Source organism: Alexandromys fortis, unplaced genomic scaffold, assembly GCF_014885135.2.
Source record: "Alexandromys fortis isolate MF-2015 unplaced genomic scaffold, M_Fortis_MF-2015_v1.1 scaffold_45, whole genome shotgun sequence".
Classification (NCBI taxonomy): Eukaryota; Metazoa; Chordata; class Mammalia; order Rodentia; family Cricetidae; genus Alexandromys; species Alexandromys fortis.
This window is the reverse complement of record NW_026067926.1, coordinates 6,874,630-6,894,743: the sequence shown is the minus strand read 5'-3', so window position 1 is coordinate 6,894,743 and position 20,114 is coordinate 6,874,630. Positions and strand designations below refer to the sequence as shown.

The window sequence follows — 20,114 nt, the reverse complement described above, 5'->3', positions numbered from 1 at the left end:
TAAGAGCTAGTTAGAAACAAGCCTAAACTATAGGCTGAGCTTTTATAATTAATAAGTCTCTGAGTCATTATTGGAGAGCCAGCGGTCCCAAACCCACCCCCCCAAAAAAATCAGCCTACAAGATCCCATTTTCTCAGACCCAGATTCCAAGTTACAGCCCAGACTAAGCATCCCAAGGGAGCTCTAACAGCAGGTACTAACACTTTCTCAGGATTCACTTGAGCCCAGGTCCCATTAGCAAAGGACTTGAAGTCTTAAATTCTACTTGGCTGAGTCAAGGGCAAAATGGATTTGGAGAGAAATCAGGAGGCTCTCAAGTCTCCAGAAGGGCTGCAGCTCTTCCAAGGGCCAACCCACTTTATCACATGCCAGGCAGCCATTTTCAAGGGACCCAAGGCTCAATCAGGCCTCAAATGTGTTTTCAGGGGTCACTTTCTCCTCCCACTTGTCACTTGGTCATAGTGACATGCTTAGATATTTAATCAATGTTAAATTTCTCCAATGAACCTCCTTGGGGTTGGGGTTAGAGCTCAGTGTGGAGTATATTCTTATTGTGAGTTCAATCCAGCACCAAAAAACTAAAACAGAAACCAAAAGTTTTAAATATTGGAGACTATGCGGCCAGGCTAGATTCCAAATGGAGATCCTCCTGCCTCTGCTACCCAAATACTGGGATTACAGATGTACACCATCACAGTCAGCCTAAAACTGACCCACATGCCCCTGCTAGCTTCCCCCTCCCAACCCTCCCTTTCAGTCCCATCTGTGGCTTTTGTCAGATCCACAACCTAGCCTCGTACAGCTGGGTCTCCTGGGGCTTACCTGTAATCTCAGCTACTTGGGAATCTGAGAGGTTTCTAATTTATGGCCATCCTGAACAGCTTAGTGAGACTCTACCTTCAAGAGGCTAGGAGGCAGTTAAGAGCCTAGCAGACAGGTGCTCAGCAAGCCTGATGACCCGGATTCAGTCTCTGGGATACAAAAGGTGTAAGGACAGGGCTCAGGCAGGCTGTCTTGTGATCTCCACTCACACCCACAGTAAATGTCCTTTAACATTTTTGACTTTGTTTGAAATGGATGTTTCTTTGTATAGTCCTGGATGTCCTGGAACTCACTCTGTAGACCACGCTAGCCTGAACTCAGAGATTTGCCTGCCTCTGCCTCTAGAGTGCTGGGATTATAGGTGTGCACAATTGCCTGGTTTAAATCTTTTTAAAAAGAGGGCTGGTGGTATAACTCTGACAGAAAGCCTGCTTATCGTGTAAAGCCTAGGTTCCATTTCTAGCATCCAAAAAGAAAAAAAAAACAACAACAACAACAACAACAAAAAAAAAACCACCAAAAAGCTACTTAAGGACTGGTGAGAGGCTCAGCATGTAAAAGTGCTTGCCACCAAGCCCAGGGATCTGAGTTCAATCCCAGGGACTCACATAGGGACAGGACAGACTTCTGCAGGTCATCTTCTAACTTCCACGGTAGCAATGATGGCTTGTGTTATTCCCTCCCCTAACAAAAATGTAAAAAAATAAAAAATAAAAAAAAAACTGCTATGCTCCCAATAGAAGCCTTCTTTGTTAATGTAGGGATGATGAGGACCGAGTCAGATCACCCAGAATTGGATACTGACTGCCAACTATGTTCTGGACTCAGTTATGTAACTAAGTCAGTGGTGCCTCAGCTTCCTCATCAATAAAGATGATGCCAACACATTTGTAAGCTTTTTTGGAGGGTTGCAGATGATTATGTATATAAATGCCTCATTTAGTTCCTAGTGTAATGACTAGAGAAAAAGGAACAGTAGTTCCCCTGAGCACGGTCCCCGCTGTTTTGAGACTGCACTCCCTGCCCAGTGGTCTGTGCTTCCCCAGCTGTGAAATGAAGAGCAGTGGGGGCTCCTTAGGAGCACCCTCCAGCTCCATTTGTTTAAGAGGCAGTGTGTGCTTGAGATCCCAAGCAAGCCGCCGCTCTGCCCCCTGGTGGTCAGAAGTGCTTATGCTAACAAGTCACCAATAATTCCTTGGGGTTCTCCTGGCTTCCTCTGCACTGTGACTAAAGCAGGTGAGGCCTCCAGCTTGCACAGAGCAGCCTCCCCCCCAAACCCCAACATTTTAGGACCGAAGGCTTGGTACACAGTTTGCACTCTGCTCACCTTTCAATGATTTTATTAGTATGGTCACAAGTTTGACACCTACAGGTCGCCGTTAACAGAGCTGACGACAATATTGGAAATAAATGAATTACTGAAGTATGGCAAGATTTAAAATGTCAACTCGGAGTGATCGTGCAAGCCCCATGCATTGATGCCTGTGTCCTAACTGCAGGACCCACTCTGCTCATCCTCATCCTCATGGCTCTGTACCCTCAGCGGGTTTGGGGCAGGACCATCCTGCCTTTGCGCAGATCCAGATTCAAGTGCAACAGTGTCGAGCCTTCCCGGGAGCATGGTGGCCACACCTAGTTTCAGCTTGTGGGTGAAAATACAACTATTGCTAGTGTGAGCCACAGGAGCCCCAGGGCTTGTGCTAAAAGAATATTCTGATGTCTCTGCGAGAGGCCTCCAGGCAGTTTGCTATGGTATTTCCTCCCAGGGAATCTAAAAGTGAGGTGTACAGTCTTCTAGCATGCTGTCAGTGATGTAGCTGGACCCAAGATGGGACTCGTAGTACTTCTTTTCATCAAAGGTGTTGACCGTCCAACTAACAACCTGGATTCCTTTAGCTGACCACTTCTTCAAATAGTCCCTGGAGGAAGGGAAATAGCAATTGTATTAGAACGAGCAGTTGTCCCTGGAATTGAGCATGTGAGTATCAGCAGTTCCCAGAGAGCCTCCAGATGCCCTCCTACTGCAGACGGCTGAGAAACAGGCATGCCCTGTGCTCCTAATACAGTCAATGGCTGCTGGGAACCCGACATGCCCTGTGCTCCTAATACAGTCAATGGCTGCTGGGAACCCAGCATGCCCTGTGCTCCTAATACAGTCAATGGATGCTGGGAACCCGGCATGCCCTGTGCTCCTAATACAGTCAATGGGAGACATGACAGCCCACCTGTAATCCCAGTGCTCAGGAGGTGCCGAGGAAAAGCTGGCTAGCTGACCAGCTGCATCAGTGAGCTTCAGACACACACAAACATATACGAACACCACATACACAAGCAAAAAACCAAACAAATAAAACTGTAACATTGAGAATATCCAATCGGCCTGCTCTGAACCAGTGAACTAGGCCTGGCATCTTCCCACACTCTTCCAACACCTGACAGCACTCTAACCTACCAGGCACAGGCACTGAGTCACAAACAACCCAGTCTGCCCACTGCTCTAACCCCTCCTTCCTAGAAGGAGCACATGGGACATGTGAGGCCAAGAGACAACTTCCAACTTACGGGGAGACAAAATCCTTCTGCATGAGGAAGGCTGAAATTCCACAAAGGTACCACAAGACATTGTGCATGCTCCAGTCAAGCAAGATGTCCAACACCACAAATATGGACTGCTTCCAAAAGGCACTGTAGCGAGGCTTCCCATCTCCAGTATGGCTCAGGCTCCAAGGCCTGTGAGTTAGGGCTGTTATTACTTTCTGATCCATTTGTCTCATCTGAAAAGGAATTTTGGAAAATAAAATGATCATCTCATAAGTCTACAGTTTCTCAGTATTTTAGATTTACCAAATATCCTTTTGATGAGAAGGCCATGGTGCCTAGCCCCATGGCTATTAAGTACGTCACCTCTCACAAACCCTTTGAGAAAACAGCACAGATGTAGGTATTCAATATGCAGCGCAATCGAGGCCCTTCTTCTCTCAGCTCTACAGGAACTGCGCTCCTATCAACGTGAGAGAACTGGGCTGGGGAGCCCAGCAGCAGAGTGGCCGCACAGGAGGCCCCAGGTTCAGTAGAAACACACAGAGAAGTGAGAGAGAAAATGTCAACTGCAGGGTCAAGGTTTATTGTTTGCTTGTCTGGGTTTTTGGAGACAGGGTCTTCTGTAGCTCAGGCTGGCCAAATGCACCAATCCTCCTGCCTCAGGCTCCCAAATGCTGGAGTTACAGATGCACACCACCACGCCCAACTTTTAGGGTCAATTTTAATAATGCCATGAAAATAAACTTCTAGTTGAATTAATTGAAGAGCAATTTTAAATTCAGAACTCAATGAGGATGGAGGCACAAGCATTTCAAGATGGACTGGTTAATTTCAACCCTGTTCATGGTAAGACTGAAGAGCTTACTATAGGGAGGGGAAGGGATAGAGAAGGAAAGAAGAGGGGCTGTGAGGGGATGAGAGAGAGGGCAGAGCAGGAATGGGGCAGCCTGGGAGGAGGTACCGCAGGCTGTGCTCTCAGCTCCACAGGAAAGCATTACACACTCTAAGGGCCTCTGTAACCAAGTAAGCCTGGAAAGCTTGAATCCATGTGTCTGTCAGCCCCATGACTTCATCCTGTGAAGGTCTGGACTGGCAGGCACGGTCCCCCTGCAAACATTTTCAATGTATACTCTGGTGACCATTGTGGAAGGATGCCACATAACTCATTACTTTGTAAGATAGCAAATAAAGAGAAAGAGTAAGTAATTACCTTTTTATAGGAGAACTAAATGATAGATCAGGAATCTCATTTATAGATGAATTCTAGATTCTGCATAAAATATTAACATTTCATAACTTCCTAGTAAACTAACAGACCTGGCCAATGACACCAAGAATCCATGACAAAGCTGCCACAGCCCAAGAGATGAAGTGTGTCTCCTGATGGGCACACACCTCCCATTAGGACAAGACCTTGCTGAGAACAATCAATTCTAACTAAATGAGTTCTTAGCTTACTTTACCAGTTTACAGGAAGCAAAGTGGGGGAGAGCCTATAAAACCTCATGAGTGTACAACCACCAAATCCAGACATGGATAAATGCAACAATATAAGCAATGTCAGGACTAGGAACATAGCTCAGTGGCAGAGCATGAGACCCTAGCAGTACACACACACTTGTGCACACTGCACACATGCTCACATGCACATATGTGCATATTCAGATATAAGCATCTGGTTTCTCCAATGAACACATGCAGGGGGAGGGATATTTTATTTGGGTATTGATGAAAATGAATTCTTTTAAACTATAAATAACCAATTCTTATTTGAAAAAAATTAAAGACATTCATAGAACTCCTCAGACATAAATATTTTTGTTTTTCTAATCTTTGATGACAGTAAGTAAGGGCTTACTGGGGAAGATCAATGGGGCAGAGGAAACAAGCAAGATCATGGCTACAGGGGATTCGTGCAGTAACCATTTTTATATGCATCTGAAACACTACAGAAGAAGGTTTTGTTGTTGTTGTTGTTCGAGACAGGATTTCATTAAACAGCCCAGGCAGACCTCAAACTCAAATCCTCCTGTCTCGTTCTTCCAAGTGCTGGGATTATGAGTGTATCCCATGGCAAGAGTTGTTTTTAAGGCATATTTATTGTTACTTCAGAAGTAGGGCTGTGGACTCGTGTTCCTTCTGACGATGTTTACCGAGGTGACATGAATGAGCTTGCAATGTGCTTGCCTAAGAGAAGGTGTTCTGAAGAGGGCTGTGAGCAACAAGCGAGCACCTTGAGAGACTCCCCTGCCCTAACAAAGAGCCTCTCGACTATGGCTGCATTCAGTCCAGTGTGACAGGCATCTATCTTACACTCGCAGAGCCCGCTGCTATTCCCTCCAGCAACTAACCTACTGTGACATACGAAGAAAAGTCAGACTTACCTTATAGATGACTTCTGGCAAGAATGAGCAGACCATACTGTTATTGTACAGCTGTGGAAATTCCATGTAGATATTCTTTAGAGCAGCAGAAGCCTGTATAATAGAGACTCATGTAGTTAAAATCTACCAAAACACCATTGTGCCAGCAAGCAGCTATTGCATGGTGAGTGCAAATGCTAGACACTGAATCAGACATGTGCCAATACTGCATAGGGAGATACTGGAAGCAGTGGCCACCTTCACTGACACCAAGGTACATTTTAAATCCACAGCAGCAGAAGAAAGCAGCCAGGTACTGCTGTATTACCACCATGTTGAAAGGTTCACCAAGAACCCACTTTGGGGCAGCATGGCAGTCATATAGGCCAGAGGAAGCTAGAAGCAAAACTGCAAACGCCCTTCCTCTGACTGGTTTATCACTAGGAAGGAAGAGTTCTTTCATGCCCTCAGTCTACCTAGCCTAGGAGATACCTAAGGCTCCCAGCTGGGGACTCCAGAGGGTGATTTGCTCAGGACAGAGGACTGAGAGATCCACCACCCATCATGGAGAATGCAAGGGAAGCAATGGGGGTGAGAGGGATGGGAAAGAGCTGGAAGTCTCTCAACTCTCCCCAAGTGGAACCCAAGTCTCTTTCTACAGCAGCCCAGCTAATAGACAAGGGGGAGGTAACAGAGATTCCAAACATCTCTAATCTTCTGAATGAATGTCAGTAGCAGCTAACACAGTAAGAGTCATCAGACACCCCAGACATCACCACTGTTGAACACTGCTGATTCTGGAACATGACACATACTCCCCCAAAGTAGAGGGGAGCAGAGAAGTTACACTAATGAACTGGGAGAGAAGGTAACTTCTCATAACCCTATATTCCATTATTCCCATTATCCACAAGGAAGGTGATGCATGTCGAGTTTACCCTGTAGCAAACACACAGCTCAGCCAGGGTCTGTCAGAGTCCAAAGCCTTGACCCTTGGTCAGCTTTCTCGCCAACACCCTGCCCCTGTACTGCCATCTTGGTCAATGAGATCGCTGTGTTCCACCAACCTTGGCTGAATACTCTAAGTGCCATCTGGAAACAAGGGGCTGAAGGGTTTTAAACAGCTTCTTCTTAATCCTCCCCCCACCACATTAAAACAAACAAACAAACAAAACCAGACAGGAAGAACAGCATTCTGGGTGAAATGTGGGACCTGTCAGGGCTCCCAACAGAGACAACATCAGCAACAAAGCCTGAGGTCTCATTAAGGACACGTGTGTTGCGACTGTGGGCACAGCTGGGTGGTAGGCACACGTGTGAACTCTGTGTTCAATCCTAGGCACCAAATATACAAATAAATATTTAGAAATTCACTTGACCCCCATGTTAGACTTCTTCGGTGTTCCTTCCTCCTGTGATGTGACCTGTAAAATCCTCAAGTCTGGCCTACTGAAGCAGAATAGGTTCTTCAGGAATTCTGGTTGGCCTAAGTATTTTTATACTTATAACCATCAGTTTATTGGAATAATAGTTACAAACATTCTCCTCTTTCCTTAAAAATGGTAGTTTACTGTAATAAAATTCAAGTGTACACTTATGCTCATACTTCTGGTTCTAATAATTGCTTTAAATTATTTCCTGGGATTATTCTCCAGTGGGGAAGTAGAAAAAGACAAGATGCTCCCTGAGTAAATTGGGAGCATGGGGACCTTGGGAGAGAGTTGAAGGGAAGGGGAGAGGCAGGGAGGGGAGCAGAGAAAAATGTAGAGCTCAATAAAAAATAAAAAAAATTAAAAATTAAAAAAAAATTAATATAGGGGCTGGAGAGATAGCTCAAAGGTTAAGAGCACTGGCTGCTCTTCCAGAGGTCCTGAGTTCAATTCCCAGCAACCACATGGTAGTTCACAACCATCTATAATGAGATCTGGTGTCCTCTTCTGGCAGAACACTGTACACTAAATAAATAAATAAATAAATAAATAAATAAATAAATAAATAAATAAATTTAAAAAACAAAGAATTCTCCAGTGATGGGCACTAATAACTGGGACTACAGGACAAATACTCACAAAAGCTGGTTATTAGACAATGACATCAGAACTGTGTTTTATCAGTAATTTCCAATGCAATGTGCCTTTGTGGACAGAGCACATGTTGTAAATTTTTGTTTTTAGGAATTTCATACACATTTGAAGAAAATGCAGCAATCTTCTGAGAAAAGAACAGATCTTCAACTCACTGAGTAACAGCACTGTATGTAGTGATGGCACTTGCCTGAGGGACATGCCTGTCCCGTGAGCTGCCAGAAGCTCCGAGTACAGCAGTTCCTTTTAAAGGCAGTGCAGGTCCCTGTCCAGCATCCTCAGCCTGTGAGACAGAGGTGAAGAACAGGGCTGTGTGCAAGCTCTCAGCTTTTGTTCAGGGAGTGGTCTGCTGCAGAGGTGCCCTTTACTGTTTACAGCACGTCTTTTGGTAATCTGTTCTGTATAACCTGACACTGACACTGTGCGGTTGGAAGACTTGCAGAAGGCTCCACAAAAGGAAAGCATTTTCAAAATGTAAAATATGAACTGCATTTTATACTTCCATTAAGTAAGTATAACATTAAAAAGGAATAAACCAGAAAATACAAGATTAGCTTTGAAAATGATAAGCCTTACATAAGATATCTCTTTAAAAAAAACAAAGTGCATGGAATGAACTGTACCATATCTGCATGGCCTTTGACATCAAAGAAGATTGTAAGGTTGTGGTTGAGGCACTCTGTAACGGCTTCCTTCAGGGTAGGGATCTTTTCATCAGGGAACTCATTTCTGTAAGAGAGGATAAAGAATGGCTCACAGCAGAAGTACAGAAAAAGAGCAAGGTTCATTGGTTATTGGTCCTAAGATCACCTAAAAACATAGATATTTACATTTTAATTCATAACAGGAGCAAAATTACAGTTTTGAAGTAGCAACAAAAATAATTTTATGGTTAGTGGTCACCACAACATGAGGAATTGTATTAAAGGGTCACAGCATTAGGAAGGTTGAGAAAATCATTCTGCTAAAGAAAATGAAGCTTGGGAGCTCACCAAGGCCAGCTGGACCAGGACTGAGCGAGCATGTGATCAAACCGGACTCTGAATGTGGCTGACAATGGGGGCTGACTGAGAAGCCAATGATAATGGCACTAGGATTTGATTCTCCTGCATGTACTGGCTTTTTGGGATCCTAGTCTGTTTGGATGCACACCTTCCTAGGCCTGGATGGAAGAGGTATAACATTAAAAAGGAATAAACCAGACTTTCCACAGGGCAGGGTTCCCTGCCCGCTCTTAGGACTGGAGGGGAAGAGGGCGTGAGAGTGGAGGAGCAGGAGAGAAATGGGAGGAGGGGAGGAGGTGGAAATTTTGAATGGTATTATTTATAAAGCAATAAAATAAAATGTTTGAATTTTTAAACAAAAACAAAAGAAAGAAAATGAAGCTTAAGGGGCTGATACTCAACAAATCAGCTTTCTCATAATGAAGCTTTACATGGTTTAATCTGTGCCCATTCCAACCTATTACTATCAGATCTTGGCTTGCAAAGGCCCACGGGATAATTTACATGTTACAGGCAATTCCACCAGCCATTTGGGCTGATGTCCACTCCACGAAGAGAGGGGGAGGGAACCCTAAGCTTGCTGCTCTTTTGACATCCTGCCCTCTTATTTTGTTTTGCTAAGATAAGGTCTTACTATATAGCCCAGGCTGACTGGAACTTCTGACCTTCTTGCTAAGTAGTGGATTACAGGCACAGGCATCACTACACCTAACTAGCTAGAGTCAAAACGCCTATTTTTCCTGACACACAGTTCTAATCTAAGGCAAGTACTTCATTTGGAGTCAATCACTGGGAAAGCTATCCATTGTAATTGTGGAATTAAGAGTAGTTATGTGGGGCTAGAGAGATGCCTCAGTGGTTAAGAGCACTGGCTGCTCTTCCAGTGGACCACGGCTTGATTCCTTGCTCCCAACAATCACACGGCAGGTCACAACTGTCTGTAACTCCAATTCAGGAGGATCTGCTGTCCTCTTCTAGACTCCTTAAGCACTGTACACGCATGGTGCACAGACACCCATTGCATATCATTCATACACACATACACACAAAAAAAAACCAAAATATCAAAAACCTCTTAAAGTAGTTATGTGAAGACATTAAGATGCTACTCTAGGGCTGGAGAGATGGCCCAGCGGTTAATAGCACTGACTGCTCTTCCAGAGGACCTGAATTCAATTCCCAGGAACCATATGGTGGCTCACAACCATCTATAATGAGATCTGGTGCCCTCTTCTGGCCTGAAGGCATACTTGTAGGCAGAACACTGTATATAATAAATAAATCTTTTTTTTTAAAAAAAAAAGATGGCACTATAATACTATGCCTTCTTTGCTGATCCCAAATGGGGATACTGACCCAAAGCACTTTTTTTTGTTGTGTTAACTTTAAACCTGACATCTTAAACAACCAAAATCTATTACATTCATTCATTCAATTATTTTGCTTTTTTGAGACAGGGTCTCTGTGTAGCCCTGACTGTCCAGGAACTTGTTCTGTAGACCAGTCTGACCTTGAAATCACAGCAATCTGCCTGCCTCTGCCTCCCAAGTGTTGGGATTAAAGGTGTGGGCTACCACTGTCTGCCTATTACATCTATTTAAGGGCGAGTGTGGCACATATGCCATGGCACATATCTGGAGGTCAGAGAAAAAACTCCTGGAAATTGTTCTCTCCTTCCACCATGATGTAGGTCCTGAGGCTAGAACTTGGGTTGTTAGGCTTGATGGCCAACTGTCTCAAACCTGACATCCACCTAATGGTTACTAATTTGCCAGCCTTCCCCTCAAATGCAGAAGAGCAAAGACTTCCTGGTGACATGAAAAGCAATTTCAGAAAGTGGGCTCTGGATCTTCAGGTTATTGATAGTCCTTGCAGCACCAGGATAGTTGGCTTTGGCTGACTTTAATTTCTTTTAGGTCTGAGTCATCTTACAGAAGAACAGACCTTCATCACTGGATCAGACGACTGATATTTAAAAAGTACCAGCCACTGAACAGGGAACTGGCATTACATTAAAAATGAGCACATGTTTTTATTATCACAATGAAGACAGGGGGCTAGAGAGATGGCTCAGAAATTAAAAGCAATGACTATTCTCCAGAGGAACCAAGTTTGAGTCCCACCACCTACATGGCAGCTCCTAATTATCTTTAATTTCAGTCCCAGGGGACTAACACTCTCTTCTAACCTCTGTAGGCACCAGGCATGCATTTGACAGAGATATACATGCAGGCAAAGCACCATACACATAAAAGAATAATAAGTACATAGAAACATTAAAAAGACAGAAGGGGAGGGATCTAAACAGCCTAATTTCAAGGCACATCAAGTGGTGTTTTAATTATCAGGGTGTGGCCAGCTCTCGGTGGAGGGAAGGAAGGAAGAAGGGCTCAGGGTTTCTGGGAGTCAGACGTGCTGAGTTTATGACTGGTGTGGGCTGCTTATCTTCCAGAGGATTCAGAAGAGAACTCTCCGGAACATCTTCTAAAACTAGCTCTGAACATACATTTGTGCACATGTGCGTGCATATGTATGTGTGCATGTGTGGGCAGGCATGTATCTATACACGCATATACAGATGATACGAGAGGACATAATCTAGTTGGTGTGTGCATGTGTGTGCACGCATGTATCCATACATGCATATACAGATGATACGAGAGGACATAATCTAGTTGGAAATCTAAACTCAGTTTTTAGTTTTTTTACAGGATTAAGAGACATGAAGGGCAACCAGGGACAATATGGTATGGTCCATGTTTCTTCTAATTGAAACTGGGATATTCACTCTAATTTTTATTCTTTTATGAACTCATCATTGACTCTTGAGTAGATCATTTAACTTTTCTGTAACTGTCTGTAAGGAAGATTAGTGTATGGTAGCTACCTACTGTTTTTAAGTGTAAATATTTATCTATACTTGAGTGAACAATTCAGTTTTTCAGTTGTACCAACCACGCCAGATCTTACCAACCGTTGTACTGGACCATGCGGGAACAGAGTATTACCACTGATGGGACAGTGTTGCTTTGGAAGTTTATTAGGCTACTTCTACTCCTTACAGTCTACGATTCCTCACAAGTTTGTTGCAAGGATCTGATGAGTTGGTTAACAGTGGAATCATGTCTTGCCCAGCTTAAAGAATAAGTTGGGGTATCTGAAGGTAAGAGGACTGACAAGCCATGGCTTCCAGCCTCTGATCCTAATGTAAAGGATGGCAGAGATAACTCAAGTAGTGACTAGAACTCAGACAGCATCAACGCTGAGAATGCTGCAGAGGCCGGATACCTCCCACTGGGAAAGGGTTAAATGCATACACAGCATCTCTGTTGTTGTTGGTGTGTGCTCACTATGTAGGAGGCCCATTAAGTTTAAATGAACAACTTTTTCTGGAACAGACATACTTAGATGACAGTGTCTGCCTGTGACCACCACAATGGCTGAAGGGCCTGTGTAATGACGCCAGTGACTCACCTGAGTCTATGATTTGCTGCAGGGTTAAGTTTTCTAACTTGTTCAAACGTCAGATCACAGAGTCGGCCAGACCCGTCTGTTGTCCTATCTACCGTGTTATCGTGCATCAAGACAGGAACTCCGTCAGAAGTAAACTCGATGTCTAGCTCCACACCTGTTGCTCCATTCTTAGCTGCCTTAACAAAAACATCCACAAGATTAATGTCAACAGCTACAGATAGCATTTTATATATAAACATGAAAGAAAAGCAACATGGCTGGTGAAGCAAACAGCTGCCTTGTAGGTTTTTGTCCCTTTCCTCTTCTAGGCAGCCCCCACATGAACTTGTTTCCCATCGATGTTAATGTCTCAACTCTCACTCTTCCCACTGCCATAGTAGCAGAAAGAGGAGACTTCCGGCCCCAAGCCTTCTCTGAGTCATAGTGGCTTTGAACATTTTGACTCTGAAATTGAAATCTGAATGAAATTTATGCCCTGGCAATGCTGAAGTATGCATGGGCAGCCATATATGGCAGTTCTGTTGAACTTGTTCGTATACTGGGTTTCATGGTCTAAGTTGGTGAGGATGACTGACCAGGTCTCTTCCTCAAGAGGGCACCAGATCTCATTACAGATGGTTGTGAGCCACCATGTGGTTGCTGGGAATCGAACTCAGGACCTTCAGAAGAGTAGGCAGTGCTCTTAACTGCTGAGTCATCTCTCCAGTCCCTTATACTTAGCAGTAAGGAATAAAATAGTCATTTTTAAATTTTGTATAATAATTTTCTTGCATTTAGACTGCCCAACACTTTATTTTGCTAGACAAGCTTTGTTGTATAAGCTTCAGCCTTTGGGAGCTGTTCCACTCTAGAATGTAGGGTCAGTTGCCATAATGAAATTCAACAGGGATCATCTATGTTGCAGGAAGCCTAGAACATCTTGTAAGCCAATTTACTTAACCACTGCAAATATCACTTCCAAGAGACCTGGCAATTAAGTCAAAGACTAAATTGGCTAGCTGAAAGTAGACATGCAAATGTTTGCTCATTAAGTTTCAAGCTTATGAATGTTTTAGCAGGGATGACAAGCCAAAAATCCAAACACATACACACACGGACCATTGTGATACGTCACAGACTAGTTAAAAAGACCAAAACTATCAGTGGCAGCTAAGTTGCCAGTTTATGTTCAAGATACAAAGCCCATTACCAAGTCTGGCAACCTTAGTAACAATATATAATATAAAAGGGTTGAGGTAATTTATCAAGAATGTATAAAAACTTAACTTATAAAAAGCATTGATATTTTAAAGAAACTGCTGATAGATTTAATACTTCATAAATTACATTTGAGGGGGATAGCTAATATACAAAAACAGTCACCTCAAGTAGTTTTTTCATGGGGCGGGAGCTACTGTGTAAATGTTCTACAGTAGGTGTTCTGGGAAGAGTATTTTTCATTTGCTAGCTGGGCTCTTGAATACTGTCTGCAGTGTCCTTACTTGAATATCTAAGACGTAGTAAAAACATAGAAACGTGGGAAAATAAGATATCTTTATCAAAAATAATATGAACAGTTGCTTATCTAAAAGCAGGCCGTGGTCAGCAAGTCTATGGACTCTGTTAGATGGGAAAGCTGGTCACTGCCCTGTGCTCCCGTTACTCAGTTATTTCACAACTCTGGTATAAACAAAATGAACCAGGTTTGTGTTGAATTAACCTCATCATCTCTGAGAAACACCAAGACCAGGGGACAACTGTTTGATCATGTCTGTAGCACTGACTGTGGACCAAGAAGTTGTTAAGCTTAATAAGGTATATTAGAATTTCTCTAAAAAGAATTTAGGCCCCACTATAGCTCAGTGGTAGAGTCCTCTGTTTTGCATGTGAGTAACTAATTAATAAAATAAGTACTAACTTAGAAACACACTGATGTGTGCAGGCTTGGCTTCCTCATCACAACGAACACAGGAAATGCTCATTATGATAATAGTTTTTCATTTTGGTTCACTGCAAACATACATAGTATACAGTAAAAAGCCTTAACAGACTTAACTAAGGAGATGATAAAACATGATGATAAAGTTATAACAGTTACTTTTTTTAGGCTTTTCTAGTTTCCAGGAATTACTGTTTTAAATCTAACAACTTGTTTGATTCTTTTTTGTTTTGTTTTATTTTTTTGAGACAGGGTTTCTCTGTAGCTTTGGAGTCTGTCCTGGAAATAGCTCTTGTAGATCAGACTGGCCTCGAACTCACAGAGATCCACCTGCCTCTGCCTCCTTAGTGCTGGGATTAAAGGCGTGCACCACCACCACCACCTGGTTGACTCAGTTGATTCTTACAACAAACATTATTAATCAAGTATTAGTCACATCCCCACTTTTTAGACAAAGATTCAGAAATTTGGGCTGGAGATATGGCTCAGCGATTAAGAGCACTGGCTGCTTTTCCAGAGGACCTTAGTTCAATTCCCAGCAGCCGCTGGTGGCTCACAACCAATAATGGGATCTGCTGCCCTCTTCTGGCAGACAGAGTACTCAACCCTTAAAAAAAATGCTGTACTCTAAACCACTGCGACTTTACTATTAGTGGCTCTACTGCTGAAGAACCTGCCACCTCAAGGCTGGCATGAGTGACTCCCCGTATTGTCCCCTCACAGGGTTTATGTGCTCAGCACTTGTTGAAGTGCCATGGAGGACATGCACTACTGTGCTAGTGCAGCAAGATCTCCAGATTCACCATGCTTACGCACTCTGTCCCTTTGAGCATGCATTTCAAAGGCAATGAGTCTGATTTACCAGTTAAGTTTAAGGTTAGAGGTGTTTCGACTTTATTTCAATATTATTTTCCACCCTGATTCTCCAGTTATAAGTCTACACAATCTTTTAGTTTCACTCATGTGACCACAAAGTCCCTTCAGTCCTAATTCCATCTCTGGCTGTGTCATCTAGGCTGAGTTACCATCTATCTAGGCTCAGCTTCCCCATTAAGATGGCATTCCTATCATGCTCCACAGAGTTGTGAGGATGTGGGAATAAAGTCTGTGATGAGCTTGGAACCCAGCTCAGAGTTTGTATTCCCCACAAGCTATTACAACAACACAAGCTCAGTGAGTCATTCTAAGAAAAGCTTCGGTCTATGCTGGTGACAAAGCTTTACAATACTAAAGGTTGCAACATTCCCAAGCTAAAGTTGAAATGTTCCGCAAATCTCCATGGGCAAAAATCACAATTCAGTGTTCACCACACATTTCTTTCACTATAATACAAACAATATCTTCATTTCTTGATGCTGCACTAGACATTTAATTGTACTTTTCTTCACCGTGGTTATTTGGCCACAATACAAATAAATAAGGTGAGACACAGTATTTTAACAAGAGCACTAACATGAATGAAAGCCACTAATTTGTTCTCTCTTTCTCTCTCTCTCTCTCTCTCTCTCTCTCTCTCTCTCTCTCTCTCTCTCTCTCTCTCTCTCTTTCTCTGAGACAGGGTTTCTCTGTTGCTTTGGAGCCTGTCCTGGAACTCACTTGGTAGACCAAGTGGGCCTCAAACTCATGGAGATCTACTTGCCTCTGCCTTCAGAGTGCCAGATTAATGGTGTGTGTCACCACAGCTGTTTTTTTAATCCATTCATTTCACATTTAGCTAGTACTCTTTGTGTAATTAGCATATTACCTGCCAGAGACTCGTCAGTCAGAACCTCTCTGTCCCCAGGAGAATGTCTAAGAACATAAATTCTGAGGCGCAAACATGCAAAGGGAAGGACAAAACAAAAACAAGTCTGGTGGAAATGCTCTGTGTGTGTGTGTGTGTGTGTACTTTTTTTTTTTTTTTTTTCAAGATAGGGTTTCACTATGTAGCCCTGACTGTCCTGGAACTAGCTCTGTAGACCAGGCTGACCTCAAACTCACAGACCTCCGCCTGCCTCTGCTGGGATTAAAGGCGTGCACCACCACCACCCAGCTGGAAATACTGTCTTTTCAAGTCAAGAGGGCGTACACAATTGTCCTCTGCAGTTTGCATCTGGAAGCTAAATACAGTCATGGCCCACAAAGACCTGCTCTTCTTACAGGCTGACCTGCCACATTTCATTTCCTCTTCAGACCGGGAATCCAGCTGGTACAACGTAAGAGTCATTGTGACTGCATGTAAGACATGCTCATTGGCACAGAGAATTCCGCCCTGCTTCCTTAGGACACGACAGGATGAGCTCTGGATTCACATCACACATATGCTTCCTCATTCATTTAACGTGATCAACCCAGGCAAACATCACACTGTCAACAAACGCTTAGGAACACTTTCTGCGCTCAATTAACTGAGTATTCTTTAAGGCAATTTACATCAAGGTAAGCGGAACTGGAGCCAACAGCCATTGGTGTTTTTGCTCTTCTCCTGACAAGGTGCATAGACACGCCCTCCACCGATTCAAAGGCTGTCCTTCCACTGTACCTTCCTCAGATTTAGGTTTCTCATCTTCATTCTGGGATGGCACTCTAGATGGTACCAAGCTGTCTTTAGATCCCCAGGAAATAGCTCACCCATGGCAATTCACTAGGCTTTGTGTGCATTAGTCCAGACTCCACATCACCTATTTCATAGATATCATTATTCTTTTCATTTTACAAACAGAGAAACTGAGGTTAGGACTAACGCTAGGGTGCTCCACGTGCTCAGTAGAGAGTACTGGATTATGAGCACGTTCCTAAGGATGAACAAAGAACACAGAAAACCTGCATTCAAACATCCTGGAAAATATTTTAATCTATGCTAAAGAGCATCAAGTCTTCCCATCAGAGGCATTATTCTAGAACAGCAGTTCTCAATCTGTGGGTCGTGACCCCTGGGGAGGAGGTCAAATGACACTTTCACAGGGGCCTGGTAAGATCATCGGAAAACACAGAGATTTACATTGCAATTCATAACAGTAGCAAAATTATAGTTATAGAATAGCAACAAAAATAATTTCATGGCTGGGGACACCACAACTTAAGGAACTGTATTAAGGGGTCACAGCATTAGGAAAGTTGAGAACTTCTATTTTAGAAGGCGTTGTGTGTGTTGGAGTCCCAGCTTTCCCAACTAATCTGTCTTGAAGATAGGAGACCAGATGTACAGCTGTCTAAAACGTCAGGTGTGGGGATTCACGCCTTTACTCCCAACACTAGGGAGATGAGGAAGGAGACCTTGGTGAGTTCAAGACGGCCAGTTCCCAGGCAGCCAAAGCTACAGAGACCACATCTCAAAAAGAAACAAAATAAAACAAAACTTAAAAAAGAATAAAAGCTGTAGTATTTGCATATATTCCAGGAATGTCCTCCTACAGCCCTCAAGTCACCTCTCAGAGTTCTTCCGCCCAAAGCAAACTTTATTAAGTGGATCAGCTGTGCCAACACTCCATACACTTTTTTTATGGCTATTTTTGATCCACAATTAAATCCATAGATACAAAGCCAATACCTATGAATGCAATTCACTGAAATGCTCTTGCCATGCAAGCTGTCATTAACACGAAAACAGTACTTACAAGGGCAGGGGGACAGCAAAATTCTCTGGGGTGCCTTGTGGAAAGGGGAGACAAATATTGACCAGGAGTCCAGCTGCTAGTGTTGACCATGAAGGTGTGTTTGGAGAGATAAGGATAGTACCCAAGTAAAGTAGAGGACAAAAAAAAAAAAAAAAAGTACACCTGTGATAAGAGCAATGTGGACTAATCTCGCCTCACCAGGTAGAGGTAGTAGTGGCACAAGCCTTTAATACCAGAACTCAGGAGGCTGAGGCTGGTGGATCTTAGCTCAAGGCCAGCCTGCTCAAAGGCGTGAGTTCCAGGACAGCCAGGGCTACACAAAGAAACCCTGTCTTGAAACACTTATTTACTCAGAACCTATTTGGCCTAGTTCATGGTTCATGTCTCAGTTCATCCACACGCTGAATTTTGTTCTGCTTCTCGAAGCCAGGATCACAAATAAACCTGCTGTGGTCCTTACCACTCCAACATCAGCCTCACCTCGGGACCTTTGCACTTGCCATTAGCAATTCCTGGAACACTTCCCACTGATCCCAAGGCTCCTTGTAATTTTAGTTCCAGTCCACACATCTCTAGTCCACAGAAGACTACTCTGCGGCAAATCTTCCCGTCCACTCCTTTACTTCTGCTACACAAACTGCATCATTCCCCCACCCTTAAAAGTATGCTATTATCTCTCTCAAGTCCGACGGAAGCCGTGCCAAAGGAGCTTTGCCTGGTTCGCGATTGTCACCCCAGGGTCCGGCACAAACCAAGTCTACAAGTACCTGCGGGACTCTAGAAATAGCAGCAGTAGGAAGGGCTGCGGGGCCGGGCTGCGGAGGAGAGGGGCCAGCGGCGAAGCAGGCCTGAGGCGTGCGGGGCTCACCTGTCGGATGGCCGCCAGCGTGTTCTCGGGCGCGTCATGGCTGCCGCCGCGGTGGGCGATGACGGACACGCGGCCACGGGGCTTGAGCACCTGCAGGGCCCGGCGGGACGGCACCGGCTCGAAGCTGACGAGCCGCAGCAAGATGTAGAGGCTGCCGGTGAGCACGCAGGCGTTGAAGGGGCTGCGCGTCAACACCAGCAGCAGCACCAGCACGAAGGAGAAGGGGCCCAGGAGGCCGCCCTGGTCCTCCCACAGCCACATGCCGGCGCCTGCACCGGCACGGACCGGAGCCCCGGACCTGCCGGGCGACGCGGAGACCCCGAGGTACTGGCCACAGCCGGAACCTTCCGCTGGGAGCAGCGCTGTACAATGGCGGCGGCGGACCCATCTCGAGAAAGAGCCCGCCTCCCAGCCAATCAGAGTCCCGGAGCTCCGGCGTTGGGGGCGGAGCCGCTGTCATGGCAACAGGGGCAGGCCCGGGCCCCAGGCCGGGGTTCTACGGCCTCTTCTGGTTTCAGGAGGTAAAGTCAGGACTTCAGCCCTGACCTTCAGACTCAATAAAGGAGGGAGATACTGCCAAGGTTCCTTAGTGACCTCGAGAAAACTGAAGGCTTGATGACTTTGAAGGAACAGGACCGCTTAGCCTGTTTATTTAAGATGTGCCAACTTAAACACTGGCTTAGGCGCTGGCGTTTCGGGAGTTCTTCTGTGTCAGAGCCTGAGCCCTGGCATCTGCAAAAAGTCAATAAAATAGTAAAAAGCAGAGAAACAGTCACACAGGGAAAAAGTCCAGTGACACACACCATTCCCAAGTCCATTTTCAGGATTCTGACGTGACATTTAGGGCAACAGGTGTGTCTAGCTAAGAAGTTCCATCCATCACGGTCCCGCTTAGTTCCAGTCTATCCTGAAAGGTTGTCTGGCAACTCTGTGTGAACAAGTTTCTCTTCATGTTGACACAGGCTCTAAGCCTTTTCCTTCCTTCAAGATGAGACTCCTGGGGAAATTCCAATTTCCTGGGGTCAATGCCTCCAAATGATATCAAGAAGGGAGACTCACAAGTCTCTCTGGAATATCTTCATTCCTATGAGGACTGTTCCACTAGGGCACACAAGGTGTGTGCTCTTAGTGGGATTTCCTTCCCCTGGGGGAAGTAGTAATGAGCATGATTTAAAAAAAAAAACAGACAAGGAAAATTAGGGGGAAGTGGGAAGGGAAAACCCCCTACCAGAAGAGACTTAGAGTCAAGAGACTTTAAGCATCACATATAGGCCACATTCCTTTTATATAGGGATATATATTTGAGCATTCAGGTCAGAATGCTCAAATAGCAACAAATCTTGAGTAAGGTCTGATAGTATAAGGCCTTTTTCCTTTTTAGTTGCAAAACTACAGTTTTCTAGGACCCTAAAATGCATTAACCTCCTTGTGCAACCTTTATGAC

The 20,114-nt window shown here is 44.3% G+C and overlaps 1 protein-coding gene across 2 annotated transcripts; it reads right to left on the bottom strand.

Annotated features, from left to right (window-relative positions):
• Positions 1-2,145: 2,145 nt before the first annotated feature.
• Positions 2,146-19,055, bottom strand: Gde1 (glycerophosphodiester phosphodiesterase 1). Of its 2 annotated transcripts, XM_050143248.1 has the most exons (7): positions 18,671-19,055; positions 12,289-12,464; positions 8,434-8,539; positions 8,001-8,093; positions 5,748-5,840; positions 3,385-3,596; positions 2,146-2,741 (listed from the first exon to the last, which is right to left on the bottom strand). In XM_050143248.1, exons 1-7 carry the CDS (start codon positions 18,929-18,931, stop codon positions 2,594-2,596), a joined length of 1,089 nt encoding a protein of 362 aa, XP_049999205.1. In that variant the 5' UTR covers positions 18,932-19,055; the 3' UTR covers positions 2,146-2,593. The 2 variants fall into 2 exon arrangements, with proteins under 2 accessions (XP_049999205.1, XP_049999206.1); XM_050143249.1 differs by lacking the exon at positions 8,001-8,093.
• Positions 19,056-20,114: the final 1,059 nt, after the last annotated feature.

What these genes read in the sequence shown, in the direction of transcription:
- Gde1 (XM_050143248.1), bottom strand. Translation starts at nt 18,931, where the DNA reads ATGTGGCTGTGGGAGGACCAGGGCGGCCTCCTGGGCCCCTTCTCCTTC. An exon ending in CGCTGGCGGCCATCCGACAG is followed by an intron (nt 12,465 to 18,670) that starts GTGAGCCCCGCA and finishes GTTTTTGTTAAG; the next exon opens with GCAGCTAAGAATGGAGCAAC. An exon ending in GGGACAGGCATGTCCCTCAG is followed by an intron (nt 5,841 to 8,000) that starts GCAAGTGCCATC and finishes TCTATTATACAG; the next exon opens with GCTTCTGCTGCTCTAAAGAA.